At 40.5% G+C, this 19,876-nt stretch overlaps 1 protein-coding gene across 1 annotated transcript; it reads right to left on the bottom strand.

The window, feature by feature from the left end:
• Positions 1 to 10,051: 10,051 nt before the first annotated feature.
• On the bottom strand, positions 10,052 to 17,730 carry KRT28 (keratin 28). Its single transcript, XM_028089846.2, has 8 exons — positions 17,281 to 17,730; positions 16,754 to 16,836; positions 15,844 to 16,000; positions 14,949 to 15,110; positions 14,739 to 14,864; positions 11,552 to 11,769; positions 10,478 to 10,533; positions 10,052 to 10,194 (listed from the first exon to the last, which is right to left on the bottom strand). Exons 1-8 carry the CDS (start codon positions 17,728 to 17,730, stop codon positions 10,052 to 10,054), a joined length of 1,395 nt encoding a protein of 464 aa, XP_027945647.1.
• Between the last annotated feature and the right edge of the window lie 2,146 nt (positions 17,731 to 19,876).

The raw sequence follows: 19,876 nt of genomic DNA, 5'->3' as shown, positions 1-19,876 counted from the left end.
AGAACTATGAGTAATAAATGAAAAAGAATCACAGCAGAGCACGTGCTCAATTTATTTCAGAGAACCATGGAGAAAAAGAGAACTCTTAAAGTGTCAGAAGAAAAGACAACACCCATTCAGTGATGGGGAAATCCGAACAGCCCTGGACTTCTCAACTACTCTGAAAGCCATGACTCCAGTGAAGAATATTTTGAAATTCTACTTGAAAATGATGTCCAATATAAAATTCTCTACATTGACAATTGATCGTGAGTGAGGGTGGAATAAAACTATTTTCAGACATGAAAGGTCTCAAAAAATCAATTTCCCTCACACACTTTGTCAGGAAACCACTAGAGGGAAAAATGAACAAGAAAAGAGAAAGCTTAGAATCCAAGAAATGGGGTCCCAGTACAAGTGCACCAAATGCATGACCCTGATGATAGCTGGGTAGCAAGTTGGGAAATCCAATACAAGGTGGGAGGATTCGGAGTGTGAGATCTGCAGGGGATAGATGAAAATGATCAATAGTTTTGTTCATGTAGGAAAGAGGCATGAGAGATTAAGATACACAGGAAACCAAGTTAGTAAAAATGTTAGAAAAATATTGCTTGTATGAAGAACAAAAAGTTGTACAAGAAAATGTGGCAGACACTGCTCAACACAACAATGAACACTATCTACCTAGTCATAATTGTGCGAAGACTGAACATTGATTTAACCAAAGATTGTGGTATAGTTATGTTAGGAAGAGAAGAAAAGTGGTAAAGGCAAAACTCTCAACTTTCTTTTAAGAGCACAATATATGATATGTAAAACTGGTAAATCAAGAAATATTGAATAAAGCATATTATTTAAAAGTCTAGAGGTAAAGATGACAATGAATAGCTAAAAGAGTTGTAAATGGTTGCTTGTGGAGAGCAGGGCTTGAGGTAGAAGAAGGGAGAGAAAAAGACACTGTTGTTTTTTATTTTTACTTTTAGCATGATATAACTGTTAAAACAAAGTGCATTCATTACTTTGATAAAAAGTAAAAGTTTATTTAAAACTAGCCAAGAAAAAAAAAATCCCAAATGCATGTTTCACTGTAAAATTTACAAATAAAGTTGATACAGAATGCAGTTTAAAAAATAGACACTATGGCTTCTCCATGTCTAGCAGTTAAATAAGACTAGATGAAATACCTAATGCTGGATAAATTATTGTAAAATGCCTTTTAAATTCATATCTAAGGTCAAAAGAAAATAAAGGAAGACATAAAAAAAAAAAAGAAACACAAAGAGCTGAAACGTGAGTGGTGAGCAGACACAGAAGCTTGAGCTGCTCTAGAAATATGCTCAGAACAGAAACAGATTTTTCTGGTTAAGAGCCCTAGTGAGGAATAAGATTTGGACCTGACCAAGTGTCGTAGCTGAACCTGAGACCCCACTTAAAGCTGTATGCCCCAAAGTCTATGTCATCAGTAGAAAGGATGAAGTTAGAAAAATCTCCATGCTGGCAAAAGTGGAGAAATCAGCAGGTCATTCTGTTGCCAATGGAACTGACTAAGAATTCAATACAATGAATATTATTAATACTTGATAATGACTTATAATCATAGCCTTACTCTGATACAGTCTTACGATTTGAATTTATGCCCACTTAGTCTGAGAACCCCAATCCAAGAAATTCATTTAAGACATTTTCAGGTTAGGGTGTCTGGGTGGCTTGGTTGGTTAAGTGCCCAACTCTTGATATCAGGTCAGGTCTTGATCTCAGAGTTGTGAGTTCAAGTCCTGTGTTGGGGTCCACGCTGAGTGTGGAGCTTACTTAAAAATAAAAAATAAAAAATAAAAAAAATTTTTAAAAGATGTTTTCAGGTTGGTACTGCTTCATAGTACCCTGGAGAAATCATCTCAGTTCTGGCCCTGCAGGACTCCCAAAGTTAAATTCTAACCACGTACACAGTCATAATAAAATAAAATAAACATGTGAAGAAACAAACATGTATGACTAAGAGCCAACACTAAACACAGTCTACAAAATAGAATGTCAAAGACCAATGATAATGAGATAACAAGAAATTGTATGCAAAAAAAGTGTGGTTTTTTTTGTGTGTGTGTGTTTAGAGAAGTGAAAGAGAGAACTGGAAGTGTTCCAAATGAATAACTCTTAAAAATGACTAGGTCAATTTTAAATGGAAAAGAAATGGATGAGGAGGATGAGGAGTGCACTTTTCTAGATGAGCACTGAGCATCCCAGAACTGTTGTATCACCATATTGTACACCTGCAACTAATATAACACTGTGTGTTAATTATACTTGAATAAGAAAAAGAAATGGGAAATATAATGACTAAAATTAAAAATTTTAACTGAGGATTAAGCAACAGATAAGACACAACTAAGGAGGATAAGTAAATTGTAGGAAAAATAAAAGGTTATTATTCTAAATGAAAGAGAATGAGACAGAGGGAGGGAGTGAGGGAAGGAGGGAAAGAGAAAGAGGGAGAGAAAGGGAGATTGGAGAGAAACTCTGACATACGTTTCATTGGAGTCTCCCTAGAGACCATACTAATGGGGCAGAGGGTAAGATTTTCTAAATAGATTAGAAACAGTCCTCCAATTGAAGAGGCAATGTGAATTTAAGAATCTACTTCTAGTCACATCGTAGTGATGTGGAAGAACACCAAAGACAAAGAGAAGACCTTAAAGCAGCCAGAGAAAATAGAGTGCATCTACAGAGGAACCATAATTAGACTGTCAGTAGCTTCCACGAGCAACAACAGTGTCTTACTGGAATGATTTCTACAAGATACATTTTTTTAAAGATTGATTTATTTATTTTAGAGAGGGGGTAGGATGAGCAGAGGGAGAGAGAAACTCAAGCAGACTCTGTGCTGAGAGCAGAGCCCGATGCAGGGCTCGATCTTACATCCTATGATATCATAACCTGAGCTGAAACCAAGAGTTGGATGCTTAACCAATGGCACCACCCAGGCACCTCTCTACAAAATATTAAGAAAAAATAATTATCACATTAAAACTGAGCACCAAGCAAAGCTGTCTTTCAAGAATAAGGTATGGATTCTGGGAAATCATGGCAATGGTTGCAGAATTTTTGAATCCTCACAAAGAAATCACACAGAACATTTATATCACAAAACCAGAGACCCGTGCACAACTTTTATAACAAATCTAGGTGACAAGGTATTACCATGAAACCCAAAATGTAAGTTGGTAGAACAAATTACCATTAGCCATTAGACTTCTGTGGGAAGGAGAGGGAATCCAGAGGCATCCGAAGGGTCTGATTATTGGAGAATTATGGAAAGCCAACTGAAAAGGACAGCAGGTGAATTTGAGAAGATCAGGTAAAACTATAACTTGAAACTGGGTTTGCCTCTTGGTAGGTGTGGAGCCAAGACACAACCAAGCCAAAGAATAGGAAAAGAAAGGGTTTTACTTGCAATAAGTCAGGAGAACATCCTGGATATTTTCCAAAGCTGTGTCTCCCCAAACAACAAAATTAGGGAAGTTTTAAGGTAAGGGTGCATGTGTATTCACGGATGGGGCTTGGCAAGGGAGAATTCAGTAAAGAGTTGGGGCAAAAGTCATCCTAAGGGGACAGAGTCCAGGTTCTAGTTGATTGAAGTCATGGAGGGTCAGCATCACCAATTCTCTGTTCTGGTGAGTCTGGTGTTTGAGTGCTCAAAAGGGTTTAAGTCCTGTAAAAAACAACTCAAGGATGTGCGTTAGGTCAATCTTTATTTTTGAAATAGCACTGGAAGTCTTATCGTTGATTTATTGTCTCTGATATGGTTAGGCTATTTCCTGGCCTGGTAGAGACTTAGTTTCTGCATTCCCATTATTCCTTTAGAATCCTTAACTCCTGAGATTTTTGCACTTTGGGTCATTCCAACGCTTCCTAGGAAGTTCTGCAAGAAATGTGCTTGGACAAGGAGTGCTGGTCAGGCATAGATCACAAAATGGCTGGTCAGGCACAGACCACAGAATGGCTGGGGGCCTAAAATGACTTCTCTTACATTAAGAAAGCTATGACTTGTTTTTCCTTTTCTGGGGATCTCTAACCCTATCTACCTACAAAACTGGGAGAGTTTTGCCCATTCAGAAGTAGGTGAGTGGAAAGAGTCTTGAATGAGCTCAGACGGAAATGGTCTAGACCTTGTGAATTCTCAAAACCGACCAGCTGTGTTTCCCTTCCAGGAGAGTGCCCCACCATGAGAAGAAACCCCTGGAAGAAGAATCGAAACTGACCAGAATAAGGTCAGTAGAGATGAAGGGAAGAGAAGGTCCAGATACAGTGGAGAAGAGGAAAGGAGACAAGAAATTTGAAATCAAGCCAATATATTTTTGAACCCTAGATGAAAAATGAGAAAAGGGATCTATGTGCAGTTAGAAAAGCCATGTGGAACTATACTCATTCTAAGGTTAAGGAACATGAATTGCCTATAAAAATGAGCAGAAGAAAAGGATTGAGGTAAAATCTCACAAAATGGTAGCACACAAAAACAAAAAAGAAATTAGGAGCTGAATTACATCTCTATAGAAAATGAGAGGAGGCCAGAAAGACATGTCCACAAAACAGATTAAGATATAACTTACCATTTCAAAGTGACCTAAAATTCATTAAAAATGATGGAAGAAAAAACAATCAACATAAACCATAATTAGGACACTTAGAAATGAGAAGACAGAACTTAGGAAAGGATTAGAAATAAAACAACAACAACAAAAAAATCATTACACTGAATAAGAGCCAAACACAGGCAATGAGAAGTTTAGGGGAAATCAGTTCCCAGAGAAAAGACATATTCTGGTAATACACAATCTTAAGTCAAATGTTAGCAAATATAATTCAATAGTATATTAAATAGCATATACTATTCCAAGGGAGTGATTTATAGGAAATGAGGATGGTTAAATATTACATGTATAAAATGTCATATGACAAAAATCCTATGATCATCTCAAAAGTACTAAAAGAAAAACATGGGCAATTTTACTTATCATGTTGGAATGACAAAGGCCTTTCTCAGCAGATGTAAAACTCTGAATCTATGATGGAAATTTATCTATATTTATGATAATGTATTATAAAATTCTGTGTGATGACAAAAAATATTAAAAGAGAAACAGCAATAGCAACACATTTGCAACACCCAACAACAAACGGTAATTCACTTCTTTTGTAATGAGCATCCACAAATCTTGGGTGTTTGTTAAAAGAAGGGATATCAGTTTGGGGCTTCTGCTTTAACAACCTCCTAAGCACAGTATCTGAAGTCCTTCTCCTTCAGATAGCAACCAACTCCTTGGAAGCTCCCCACAGCAAAAAGTACCCTTCAAGGATTGGAGAAAAACGTGTCATTATTAGTAGAATTCTTGAAGAACTCAGGAGCCCTAGAATTCTGCCGAGTGAAGGAAAATCATAGACCTAAAGGCCACGGTGAATTCTTACTCTCCTCGAAAGGAAGAACAGATTTAAGACTAAGTTCTGAGGATGGGATATTTGCTTTGATCCTATGAACTCAACAGAACATAAAGGAAACCCACCCAGAATTTAATTTTACAGCTGTTCCTTTGCTAAATAAATACACAGGAATTCTGGTTTGTTCTCTTGGCAAGAAATTGTTAAAAAACAAAATCCAATGGAGTAAATCTGAAGATCTAATAGGCTTTATGAGGCGATGCATGAATTGGGCAGCATCCCATTCTACAAGCAGTGAAATGCTCTGAGGAGCTGTACAAAATGAAAGGCTTTTATAGGAAGGAGGGTGGGGCCAGCAGTTATTAGCAACAGAAAAAACAAAAGGATTGTTACTTCTTCTTTTGGGGGTGGGAAGAGAAGGGCAGGGTTTTTTTTTATAATGCAGATGACCTCACCAGTGCTGATCAGGAAATTTCAGATTGACTGTTAAAATGTCACATTCCTGGAAAAGGTTGAAACTGTAGTTAATTAAGTCCTGGTTTGCTGTTGTGGGGGCATATGACTTCATTATAGGCTTGTAATTTCTTTCTTTTTTTTAACAAAATGATGACTTAGAGCTATTTGCTTTTCTTTTGAATCTTGTCACATCAAAAGTACCGTTACCACAAAGCGCAATGTGTGCTCCCCATACTACCTACCGCCAGAGTATAGTTCTGATTTCAATTCCAGGGTGTGGGTTTTTCCCCACTACACCAAGCAATTCTTTGACACCAGCAACAATTCTCCCCCACTCAATTCTGACACTGTCTAACTGGAGATAGGTGAAGGGTTCAGTCAGTCCTGTAAGACTGCTTACTCTACCTCCAACTAGTTCAGACCCCAATCTCAAGTCTGGAATGTCATTTACGCATCTAACACTGGCTGTAGATCAAAGGTTTTCCCAGGATCCCCTCCTTGGGTTGATTAATTTGCTAGAGTGGTTCACAGAACTCAGAGAAATATTTTACTCACTAGATCACTGGTTTACTATTAAAGGATAGAACTCAGGAGCAGTCCATATGGAAGAGATGCATAGGGCATGGTATGGGGAAAGGGTGTGGAGCTTCTGTGCTCTCTCCAGGCGCACCATCTTCCCCAAATCTCCACATGTTCATCAACTTGGAAGCCCTGCAAACCCCGTCCTTTTGGGTTTTTATGGAAGTTTCCTTACATAGGTGAGGTTGATTAAATCATTGGCCTTTGGTGATTGAACTCAAACTCCACCCCCCTCCCCTCCCAGGAGGTGGGGTTGGGGATGGGACTGAAAGTTCTAAACCTCTACTCACATGGTTGGCTCGACGGACAGCCACCCCCCTCTTTAGTTTCTTTATAAGATTTCCAAAAGTCACCTCATTAACATCACAAAAGAACCTTGATAGCTCTGGACATCTTGGCAGTTCCAAGGGTTTTAGGAGCTCTGTGCCAGGAATGGGACAAAAATATATTTCTTATAATTCACAGTATTGCACCATGAAAAGCCGATCACCATGAAGACAGTGTTTTTTAAAGTCAATGTGTTATGAGCACACCTGATAAGCAGAGCTGGCTTCATCAAGCGTGAAACCTGTGCAGGACACGGTCTCCCGTTCAGAAGTGCCCCACACTTGGTTTAATGCTCTTCTGTTGCCATCTTGGTATTCTTTTTTTTTTTTTTTAATTTTTTATTGTTATGTTAGCCATCTTGGTATTCTTAATAATTTTATCTCCCGAGCTTGTGTCTTGTAAGTGAAGCCTGCTGGGACAAACGTTTGAGCAAAGGAGTATGGATGGAAATAACCTTTGTCTGCAGTTTTTCCTTACTGCCTCAGCAGCATGTAGCATATGCAAAGCCCAGGTGCACAGCATTCTGGTGCACCCATCCTGCGGAGTTTGCTGAAACTCAAAGCAAGTGCAAGGTAAGTATGTCTGTGACTGGGTAAGTAGGGTTTCTGACAACCTTGAGAGGTTTTCCATTCAAATGGAATTTGTTTCAAATGCAGAAAGAAGGCAATGGTGTTCTAAGGAACAAGAATTACCAAGGAACCTTATCACATACTATTACATTCCTGTATGAGCCAACCACTCAGGCTGAAAACAGTGCTACAGAAGGATAGGGCAACCCACAGCATCTTTTCCTGTCTTTTTTTACTCATCGGTATGCCAATGGTGGGTAGTGTTGGCAGAATGTGAGCAGATAAAGGAGTGAAAGAAAACCCATTGAGTTGGTTTGATGCAGTGTTTCCACTGTTTTGGTAAGAACAAAATACATATGCATGTGTAGGGGCCAACCAAAGGCAGGCTGCCCCAAAATATGCCACCTTGGCATATTGACTATTTTATTTTTTTTAATTTTTAAAAAATATTTAATTTATTTATTTGAGAAAGAGTGAGTGAGAGAGAGAGAGAGAGCCCAAGAGTGGGCAGGGTCAGAGGGAGAAGCTGACTCCCCGCCAGGCAGGGAGCCTAATGTGGGGCTCAATCCTGGGACTCCGGGATCATGACCTGAGCTGAAGGCAGATGCTTAACTGACTGAGCCACCCAGGTGCCCCTGGCATATTGACTGTTTTAAATAAAAGCTACTTAAGTGATAGCCTGTACAAGAAGGACACTCAGACCTCCTCTGTCCCCCTGAAAGCAGGAAATAAATCTCCCATGTGAAACATACCCTCCCCTCTCTATACCAAGAGGTAAAGAGACGTCCTTATTACTGAAGATGGAAAATTTAGAGCCAAGAAGGTTGTATAAACAACTCTTCTTACTTTTTACTGATTTACTACTGCAGCCTGAATTCTGTTTAGAATTCCTTACTAATTGAAGTCCCCAAAGCTACATTTTCTTTCTACTGTCAATTGCTCACAGATTTATTTTCTCTTTGTCTAAAAAGTATAAAAACTGCCTGCCTTGGTCATTCTTTGGGTCTCAAATTCATTATTGGGTCTCTGTGCACACGTAATAAGACTTTGTTTTTTTCTCCAATTAATCTGACTCATGTAAATGAATTCTTAGTCTAGATGGAAGACTTTGAAGAGTCGAGGAAGAATTTTTCCTTCCCTTCACATATATCAGCCACAAAATATGGATTGTGTTATTTTGGTGATTCTGTACACAAGTTAAATGTTCTTATATTTGAATTTAAAATGGGTATCTCCCAATATAAAAATGAATGGCAAAATTTATGCCAATAACTTAACATTTTAATTTTTATTTACTTAGAATGACATTAAATGACAAAAAAGAAAAAAACAAACCATGACAAGTAGAGTGCATGACTGCAGAAGGAAGGAAAAAACTTTATATTTTAGTGCCTTTAATGACACTTTCTCCCCCTGATTTTTGAACAAGGGACTCCACATTTTCATCCTGCCCTTAGCCCTGCAAATTATACAGCTGCTCCTGTACATGGTATATTTGGGAGATTATTTCCCCATGAATTTCTAGTATTTGCTTCATTTGATACCTTTTGGCTCAAGATTGTGTAAACATCCTATCTTTGCCACTTCTTTGAACTCCCATGTGGCGGTTGCCTTGTTGGGTAGAAGTCCCACCTTCACTGGAGCTTCTCAGAATCAGGACACATATTACAGAAATAGGAGAGCTGCTCTCCTTTTAGGGAATTTAATGTTTGTTAGGACTCCTTACCATACATTTTGATCCGAAACATAGACACAATAACCATAATGTTCATCAACCTCATGAGATTTTAAGTTCTAGACCAGGTGTTGGCGGGTTGAATCTGGTCTGTCACCTGTTTTTGTACAGCTCATGAGCTAAGAATGGTTTTCACATTTTTAAATGGTTGGGAAAAAAATCAAAAGAAGAATAATAGTTCATAATACATCAAACTTAGTTGCAATTTGAGTTTCAGTGTCCATAAATAAAGTTTTATTGGTACATGGTCATGCTCATTCATTTACCTATTGTCTGTGCTGTTTTCTGCTACAATGTCTTAGCCGAGTAGTTGAAATAGAGACCTATGGCCTGCTAAGCTTGAACTCGTTGCTATCTGGGGCTCGATGGAAAGTTTGCTCTAGGAAAAAAGTCATTCACATGAGGCTCATTGCTGTGGATCTTTCTAGAGTTAATCCTGATTATATGGGGAACAGTATACTGGGAAGTACCCAGATCTCCAGAAGAGTTTGGTAAGGTCATTGGTAAAAGACTAAGAATGCGCCATCTAGTGATGGGATTTTTCAATCACAGAGGAATTTCTGATTTTTTCCCCCAGATTATTTGCCCATGCAAGGTGAGATATTTAAAGATTATACCTGGTGAATATTAATATTTAAATGCCACGTGGTATTGACTATTATTTAAAACTAGAGTGAAAGGCAATGAAAATAGATTCCATAAATGAATGCCCGTGAATGAGATGTAGAAAAAAAATAAATCTCAAATAATTGTTTATTAGTTATGGGTGAATGGAAATGAGTGCACATCTATTTTTTTATTTATTTGAAAACAAACACCCAAGACCCTGTAAAAGTTAACTAAGAAAACAAGTATTTTTGCTAAGTAAATTATCCGTAAGGGTAGAAAGTTTTTTTTTTTTTGTAATTTCCTTGATATTTAGAATAATGCAGTTGTACAGGATCCTTTTTCCCAGATTGTTTTTTCTCGACGGTGGCTAGAATGGAACCTTTTGCTCTGTTTTGCCACTGGCCACTTTAGATGTCTTTTCTTCAAAGGCGTGAACTCTCGATGAAAGAACTTTACCACGTTGATCTATCTCTTCAACCACTGTCTTTACCAATGTGGTTTTGGATAATTCTAGAAATAAAACACCTGTGAATACACATATTCCAGCTAAAAGATTACATGAGGAAGAATTCCAGTGCTGATTATGATGTAACATATTATGTACACTTTGGTGAGAGAGCATTTTGGTGAGAGAGATTTATTATAATAGTTTGGGATAATTTTATCCACTTAAAATAATACTTTAAGTTCAGAGCACTTTAGTTAAAATTACTTAAATACAGATGTTGCCACAGTATATGATTGCCATTAACGTGAAAGTAGTTACAGCAGAAACAGAACTAGATTTTATTACCTTTAGGTGAATTCCCTGAGCCTCCTGATCCAAAGCCCTTTGATTTGGAGCATGAGCTGCAAAAAACAAAAAACAAAAAACAAAAAAACCCACCCCAGTTTACTCTTTAATATTTCAGGTTATCACTTAAGAAATATTCATTGAGTCAAATGATGAACATGAACTCAAGGGAACTTTGTATGCCAATAACAGATCTTAGTTTTCTGTAAAGGAAAATATTAAAATTTTTGTGTATAGGAGGTGAAAATAATTAAATATCTTCTAAAGAGAGGATATAAAACTACTTTGTTTTCATTTGATTTTTTTAAACTCAAGAATTTAAAACCTACAGAGAATATATATACATATTCATATACATATGTAATATATTCTATATACACATATGTGAATATATACTTTTTTAAATGAAAATAATACTTTTTTTTTAGAGAGGGAGAGAGGCAGGGGAGGGGCGAAGGGAGAGGGAGAGAGAGAATCTTAAGCAGACTCCTTGTCCAGTGGGGAGCCCAGTGAGGGGCTGGATCTTACAACCCTGAGATCAGGACCTGAGCCAAAATCAAGAGTTGGACGCTTAACTGACTGAGCCACACAGGCGCACCTACTTCTTTTTTTTTTTAAGTGTTTTATTTATTTAAGTAATCTCCACACCCATGTGGGACTCGAACTCACAACCCTGAGATCAAGAGTCGCATGCTCCTGGGGGAGCATACAGATCCTGGGGGTTTGTATAGAGTACGTTTATTTCAGAGCAGCGATGATATTAGGAACAGAGTGAAAGATGGGTAAAGCCTGGTGGGGGGTAATCTTGAGACCTAAAATGATGAACATGGATACCGAATGGGATCTTCTGCAGGGACGACTGGGGTCATCCAAAGCAGATGAGGAAGGGGCTGTGATATATAAAATATGGAAGGGATGACTGCAGAGGGAAGAGGTAGACACACGTCTCTGCGGTGGGAATGAAGAAGAAGCGGCTTGGAGGCATGGAACATGGATGGACAGTCCACGGTTGTGGCTTAAAATAGGTAAAAACCTATCTGGTAAAATACCAGATTTTCAAATGGTGTTACTTACTTCCCGTCTCCATCAATCAGGCGGCAGTAGGTCTCGATTTCCTTCTCCAGGTGGACCTTGATGTCGAGCAGCTGCTCGTACTCCAGCTTCTGGCCCTCCGTCTCGGTTCTGACCTGGTGCAGCTGCTCCTCCAGGGCCCCGATCTGAACCTGGATCTGGGCGAGCTGTGCACAGTAGTTGCCTTCGGTCTCGCTCAGGGAGCACTCCAGGGAGTGTTTCTGAGGACAGGGGATGTCACAGCAAGGATGAAGCCACTTTGAGGACTATGCAGACCAGAGCTTCTTAGCAAATGGCAGCACGGCTTCCTAGGTGAGTTTTGGAGATCTGTGGGCTCGTCACAACAACAGCGGAGGTGCAGAGGAAGGGGAAGTCACAGGCATTTCCCCAGGTGGGGGCCCGGCACGCTGGGGGACCTGATGTGGCATAAATGACCCTTGCCCACGAGACTTTTGACCGTTCCAATGGACTTTCTTGATATTTAGGTAATATTTCCTATCATGGTCAACCTACACATTAAAACTTTTTGGAGGACAGCGCAGTAAGAAATCATATTGGAAATTTTATAGATTGAAGTTACATACTTATTTTTGGGTTCGTTTTTGTTTTTCAATCTCATTCGGCCCCTGTCTCCAGAGACCTGCCCCACCACTGCTCCAAGGCCTTGCACGCTGCTTTTTGTTTTTCTGATCTGTCCGGGATTTGCTTGTTGTTATTCAGAGGCCTTTTCACGAAGCACTAGAGATAGAATGAATGCCTTACCAGGGGTGGGCTTTCAACACCACAGATATATTTCACAGCATGCTCCAGGTCGTTATTTCCCCACTACTCTTATGAATATTATACCTCCTCATTTCCTCTTGCATAGCCTGTCATCTGTCTCATCATGTGGTGTCTACTTCAATTAAAGTAATTTTCCTCTCCCCTTATCATAGGTAAGTACCTCTGGGTGGTTATTACTTCTCCTGATATTAGTTATTATCTGAAGGTCCAGCCCCATTCGCACTCTTTCATTTTCCTGTCCTTCTTGTGTGGAGCCACTCCTGATCTTACCTTGTTTAACATAAAAATTTATTTATCAAGGGAAGGGTAAGCCTCTGTCTCATTACATGTCCTGGGGTAGTTGGGCCCAGGTGTTTACATATTAAATAGATTTTATTTAAAAATACTTTTAGTTTTCCTTTTTATTGCAGTTATGGCATTATAGTGGTTTTAAAAATTTTTTTGTATTGCTAAATATATCCTCTATTGACTTCATTCTAGGATAAAGAGGGAGCTATAAAATATTCATCATAACAGGTGGACATGGGGTTTGATGGGGCTAAGAACCACTGACTTAATAAATAGGCCGACTGGTGCATCCCATGGGTGGTGCTGGGCTCTCCAGGGCAAAGGAGTGGAACGTGACCAGGATGGTGATGGGGAGGAGCAGGCACCAAGTGGCAAGACATTAGTGAGGTGTGTGCTCAGCTGTTCAAAACTTTAATTTCCCTGATGATGTATTCTCCAGGGATGAATACCATTCATATGGTATTCATTTTATTTCCATTTTTTTTTTTTTTTTTGAGAGGAAGAGAGAGGGGGCGGGGTAAAGGGAGAGGGAGAGAGAGAATCTCAGGCCAGCTCCCCACCCAGTGCAGAGCCTGATGAGGGGCTGGATCTCACAACCCTGAGATCATGACCTGAGCCAAAATTAAGAGTCGGATGCTTAACCGACTGAGCCACCCAGGTGCCCCTGGCATCCCTTTTTAAGGTTGCTAATACTCTTCTTAATCAGAGGGCACAGCATCCCTATCTCTACAGCTGTTCACTGTAAAGGTTAGCTTGTAGATAAGGAAGGAGGACAGGATGAACTTGCGAGTTTGCATACTATAGGAAGCATAGGAAAAGTTTACATATTTAGACCAGTCCCAACTTACAGGTGATTTGTGTACTAAACTATAGAAGATCCTGCTTAGAATCCATCTATGACAAAAGAATCTCAAGCATGGTAGTTAGGTTCTACACCACCGTTATTCTAGAATTCAGTTACGTTGTGTGGATTATCTCTGGAGCCCAAACTATGGTACTCCCGGTTGCACAGAATTAACTACTTTCTAACATCATCTCCTATGTGAAAATGCTTCCATTTTGATCTGGGAACTCAGGAGTTCATTTGCTTCAACGTAGCTCAGAAATGCGAGGGCAGATTGGTGCTCAGGGATATAGCAGCTGGCACAGGTCCTCGGGGTCCTAGTTGCAAGGATGAAGGCAACGGGGCAGAGAGCAGGGCTCTGGGAGCCCAGAGTGGCAGCGGGAGGGTTGGATTACCAGCCAGCAGTGGGGACCAGGGTCAGGACGAGAGGGGTACCCTGGTTAAGTTGGGGGTTAGTCAGTGGTCAAAATAAGTCTCTAATCTAAACCTCATAATGGTGAGAGAGCACTGTACCTTTTTAGGGTGGCTAAATCCAAATGGTCTTCCTGTAGTTTTGAGTCATCCTTACCTTCTCTGCTCACTGCACTCATTTTTATAATAATGGCTCTTTTCTTTGGGTTACAACTTCCTGTCCTCAGGAAGCATGAAACCTCTGATGAGGATGGGAACCCTTGGGTCACAGGTATGTGGTAATTCTCAAAATCAAGCTTTTTGGGTGTTGCCAGCTCATACACCAGAAGGGGAGCCATTTTTAGTCCTGGATTGTTTCCATGGTAACCTCTGAAATAATTGGCAGTGGGCGCCAAGGTGGCTGAATGCCCAGCTCTGTGAGGTGGGTGGGGATAAAGGGGCTGACCGGGCTCATAGCAATTCAGATATGTACCCTCTTTTCCTCTGCCTGATGACAAGCACCAAGTAGCTTTAATTGGCCTTCATCAGTACTAGGAGATGCTGATGATGCTAGGTCTACCTGTGTGGCCACCTGACATTGGCGTGACACTTAATTTTCAGGTGGGGTAATACCCCTGCTTCTTGCTCTTTGGCCTGAGGAAGGGACTGTGAAACGTGAGCCATTTTCATGAAAGGGACACTGAGCAGAGGCCTGGAAGGAAATCCTCAGTGACCTCAGGGAGGAAGAAACGCTCTGTCTGTCTCTCTGAGTGTCTGTGTCTGTCTTCCCTGTTCTCTTTTTGGAGGTAAAGCTCTAACTGGGAAGAAGAGGAGGGTTTCCACGAGAGTCACAAAATGCACGCTGACCCACGCGCTCTCGCCTACCATTGCCAGGAGGGACTGCAGCTCGATCTCCAGGGTCTGCAAGGTGCGCTTCACGTCGGTCAGCTCGTTCCTGGCCGAGGTGGCCGCGCCCGCGTGGTCGGAGATCTGCTGCTGCAGGGTGGCGCTCTGCAAGGTGGGGTGCAGAGGGGTGAGAGGGCCTGTACCCACCGGGCGGGCCGGGGGAGGCGGGGGCTGGGTGCGTGGCCTCACCTTCTCGTTGAACCTGGCCTCCGCGTCCCTGCGGTTCTGCTCGGCCAGGTCTTCGTACTCCGCCCGCATGTTGTTCAGCAGGACCGTGAGGTCCACCCCGGGCGCCGCGTTCATCTCCACGTTCACGTTCCCTCCGGCCGCGCACTGCAGCGCCTTCATTTCCTGCAGGGAAACGTGAGCAGGACTCGAGGGGCAGGTTATGGTCAGTGCACAGAATCGCTCTGCCTCGTTCCTGCCTTTCCAGCCCTCTGCCCTTTTTCTCTTTTCACGTTTCCTGGCCTTTCTGTCCCCCATAATTCTCTCCTTGGGGGCAAGTAGAGCTGGTGTTTTAGGCTTTTCTAACCTGTCTTAGAGTGTTTTCCGAAAATTTTTCATCCATTGTTTTGGAGACTATTTTGGGGATAGGCACTTTTTTTCCCCCTAGGGGGTTTGAAGCTGGCTGGTATAACATGTCAGGTAATGGGTTTATTATTGTGCAGGGTTCATCATTCAAGCAAAGCCAGGCTCATTAAGTGGAGAAAACACATGTTTTCCTAGTCAGAGACGTCCTTAGAAGAAGGTGGACCTCAGGATAGGCTTTTATGAATGAAAGAAATAATCTAGTGCAAACAAAGACGGGTGTATCAATGCAAAAGCAATGCACCATTTTCAAAAGGATAGGCTGTTCTATCCGCCTAAAAAATGGAAGGGTACAGATCAAATGGTTAACATTTACAGCCTTGGGGGATGAGATTAGAAGGGCAGAGAGCAGGAGAAAGGAAATTCTTTCTCTGTATGCCTTGGCATTGTTTAAATTATTATAATGAGCACGAAATACTATTATAATTTAAGGTCCCCCCCAAAGTATTTAAAATGTACAGAATCACGATTTGACTAGAAGTATAGCTTCTCCTACCTCTTCATGGTTCTTCTTGAGGTACCTCATCCCTTCGCTCAGGGATTCATACTGCAGCTCCTGGTCGGTTCTGCAGAGTGTTAGTTCATCCAGGACGCGCCGCAGCCCGTTGATGTCAGCCTCCGTGTTTTGGTGAAGGGCGAGCTCATTTTCGTACCTTGGCGGGCATTAAATGAATTTCAGCACAAGTTAGACAACCTCAAGAGGCGGAAAAATAAAACCTCAGTCGCTTTAAGCAGCACATTGGAAATTGAAATGGGACTCAGAATGTTATAAAAGTATACAGTGAATGCCTTCCTCCACTTCTTTTACCCAGTTCTGTGCAGTTATTTAGTGACACAAATTCTGATAAAGGATCCCAGTTAACTAAAAATATGCCATTTTAGATTTTTTTAAAAAGATTTTATTTATTAGAGAGAGAGATTGAGAAAGACAGAGATAGTGAAAGAGAGAACAAGCCAGGAAGAGAGGGAGATGCAGGCTCCCCGCTGAGCAGGGAGCCTGTATCTGGGGCTCAATCCCAGGACCCTGGGATCATGACCTGAGCCGAAGGCAGGCGCTTAACTGACTGAGCCACCCAGGTGCCCCCCATTTTAGAATTTTATCTCAGTGACTATTTTTCCTTACCTGATGCATATTTATGAGCTACTACTTTGTGCTTGGCACTATTCCAGGCAGGCATAGAAATACAGTGATATTTTGTCCCAAGAATGTAATAAATATATATAAATTGCGAGTGTAGCTGATTGTAAGAACATGCCTTGTGTCAGGATATTGTCGTATTATAACATGCATTACTTCCTTTAATCTTTTATAGTTTATTCTACTTGGGATGAAATTGAAATTTTATTTAGCATATTAAAATAGACAGGAAACTTCTTCTAGAGAGTGACTGTTTTCTATCACTTACTTTAGCCGGAAATCATCAGCGGCCAGTCTGGCATTGTCAATGTGCAGAATTACATTAGCGTTAGCAGTAGTAGACGAGATAATCTAGAAGAAACCAAAAGGGAGGACACAACAAATAAGCCCACTCTCATAATTTATCTCGGGGAAATAAAAAATGTGACACGATTCACTTTTGCATAAAAATTTTATTTCCTTAAGTGACAACCAACATATTTAAAATGTTCATTTTTAAAAATTACAAATGTGGTTATTTCTTCTCATCTACTCACTTAACTTTTAGAATGCAACATTTTCTTATCAACAAATATATTTCAAAACCAGTAACATTTAAACTACTTGAAATTCATGCATCAAAGTGCCTATTTTTGACTAAGAGAAAGAATGATTTATGAAAATAAATCATAAATAAATATGAACATAAATGACAGATAATAGTTATGAAGCATTTCCTGTTCACGTTCTGTGTCTTTTGCTACGTCAATCTTAGTTTTAAATACTTTGAGTATCTTCAGGTTTGTGATTTCTCACCTTATTCTTAAGATCCTCGATGATTAGGTGGTATCTGCTATAATCTTGATCAAGTCCACGGCAAGATCCTGGTCCATATTTATCATACCAACCCTTGATTTTCCTCTCTAGTTCAGCATTTGCTTCCTCCAGAGCTTGCACGTTATCCAGGTAGGATGCCAAGCGGTCATTAAGATTCTGCATGGTCACCTTCTCGTTCCCAGACAGAAGTCCCCCTTCACTTCCAGCAAAGCCAGAACAAGCGGCGTTTCCAAGGACACCACCAGCATGGCTCCCCCCAGGAACACTGCCCAGGCCCCCTCCCAAGGCACAGGAAAATCCACTTCCAGCAACAGAGCTGCCACATGCATTGCTGCCTGCAAAGCCCGAGCCTCCACTGGATGGTCTGACAGATCCAGTTCCAGACCATAAGCAAATATGCCTGGACCCACTAGAAAATCGGAGAGACATGATAGAATGAGCAACGTTCACCTTGTCTGTAACAAGATAGCTGTAACTTCAAGGGAGAACAGAATATCATGGGCTGATGGTTTCTTTGGGCTTTTATACACAATTATTGGGGTGTTTCTATTTGAGTTATGCATGCCAGAAGAAAAATGGCATCATTCCGATTAGCATGAAATTATGTATAATTAGGTGATTTTTTTTTTTTTTTTTTGTAAATTGATGTCTAACATCTCTGGCTGTTGCTTCAGGATATTTGTTATCTTAAATATAACAGGGTTCATTCTATATTAAGTTCATTATTTTAACTTCTAATTTTGGGTGAGTAATTCTTTACTTTCATCTAGACCCTAGGAATATACCGTCATTATCTGGCACCAGATATTATAAAGTTTTAAAAGTTAAGTAAGATTGTGATAGGGTACCTTCAGCTAGCTACAGTAGGGTCTTAATTACCAGAGAGGTATATAAAGAACCATTTACTAAAGAAACACATATTTTATCCTGCCACGGAAAAAAAAAATTGTGTTATTTAAAAAAATATGATCCTGGTAACTTCTCTGGTCTTACCATGATTGTGACATCTATGTATTACCTTGAACAATAACAGTAAGTATTAACTGATTCCTTTATTGAACATATATGGCCACTATGTCTGGTGTTCAAAGCTAAATGCAAAAATGAAGACATGGTGGTAAATAAATGCAAAGATGAAAAAGATATGGGTCCAGTCTTTAAGAAATGTATGGTCAGGATCAGGCAGAAGCTGGATCATGTTTAGCCTTCTGTGTCAAAGAGTTTGGAATGACTGGGTATGTGTGTGGAAGGGAGCGGGGGCGGGGGCGTCCCACCTGAGAGGGCAGGAGAGGTGAGCCGGAAGTGACCTGAGGAGCCTCCTCGTGAGGCAGTGGCCAGGAAGGTGCGGGTCAAGAAGGTGGAGAGGACAGGAAAAAGAGAGAGAGAGGAGGGATTTGGTCGGGCTTGACTGGTTCCTGGTTCTGTGGAGAAGACAGGTATAAAATTGTTTTGCCTCCAGATCAGTCAGGTGTCTCCTGGAACTGGGCTGGCACAAGCATTCTGAAGCCTGGCTAGCTGGCTCTGTGGCTGTCATCCGCATGGTCTTTAAATGCATTTTCTGGGCAAAGTTGTAGGATTTTTTTTTTTAGAGCAGCAAGGGGTCTTAGACATTACCCAATTCAGCCTCTTTGTCAGATGAGGCCACTGAGACCCACAAATGTTAAATGATTTGTACAGTCACCAGGAACATGCCGGGTGAAGACTTGGCATATGTTCTAGATAGCCTAGAGATTCTGTCACCATGAGTGTATTTTAGATACAAATAATTTCTCTAAATGATCCATGCCCATATAAATACCTATTTTATATATTGCCCTCAACAGTCTTAATATGTTATATTAATTGTGAAATTATTCTCTTAAGTTATTGAATTATTGACATTGAAATAGGAATTAGAATATTAAAATATCTGAAGAATTGTAAATTGTCAGTGCCTGATTAACTGTAAATAGTAATTAGACAAGTTATTGGTGTAATGTGTATGCATCCTGCATATGTAAAAAAAATTTTCCAAAGGACATTTTATGGCAAAAAAAAGGGAAAGAGGCTGTTTTTTAAACAAATTTAAATTGAAATAACTTGTTTCCCCGGTTAGCTTCGCCCCTGGTGATCCCACACTGTTCACCGCAATTGTCCCTGCCCCTCTATTTCCACCAGGGGGCAGGACTCACCTGCAAATGGACGTTGCTTGGGGCTGAATCGCCACTTGAGCCTGGGTTCTCCAAGCCCTCAGCTGGAAATTACTAAGCCCCTAGTAAGAAGCAACCTCAACATTTATCTTCTCAAAGTTCCAGAGCACGATGAGTATAAAGACAAGATTTCCTTACATTTATATGGTGCTTTACAGCTTCCAAAGGGATTTCTTGTACATTATCTCGTTTGAACCTTATAAAGAATCTGGGAATTTGGAAGAGAGATTTCCTTCTTCTGATTTAAGGATGAGAAAATGGAGGACAAGGACTGTTCAGGGACACACAGCATGAAGCAGGGTGAGTCAGGCCAGAATGGGCCTTGGGATTCAGTGTGGCGGTCCTTTTGTTAAATACAGTTATCTTAAAGTCAGATAGAAAAACAA

This window comes from Eumetopias jubatus, unplaced genomic scaffold (assembly GCF_037043125.1).
Source record: "Eumetopias jubatus isolate StellerSeaLion01/CBP00866 unplaced genomic scaffold, mEumJub1_p1.0 scaffold_10, whole genome shotgun sequence".
NCBI lineage: Eukaryota > Metazoa > Chordata > Mammalia > Carnivora > Otariidae > Eumetopias > Eumetopias jubatus.
Note: the sequence above shows the minus strand (reverse complement) of the source record. Positions and strands in the feature narration are given on the sequence as shown.

Excerpts from the sequence above, each read along its gene's own strand:
- KRT28 (XM_028089846.2), bottom strand. The coding sequence starts at position 17,730 with ATGTCTCTCCGATTTTCTAGTGGGTCCAGGCATATTTGCTTATGGTCT. Across the intron at positions 14,865-14,948 it reads AGGCCAGGTTCAACGAGAAG|AGCGCCACCCTGCAGCAGCA; the intron begins GTGAGGCCACGC and ends CCCACCTTGCAG. Across the intron at positions 10,195-10,477 it reads CTCAGGGAATTCACCTAAAG|AATTATCCAAAACCACATTG; the intron begins GTAATAAAATCT and ends TTTTATTTCTAG.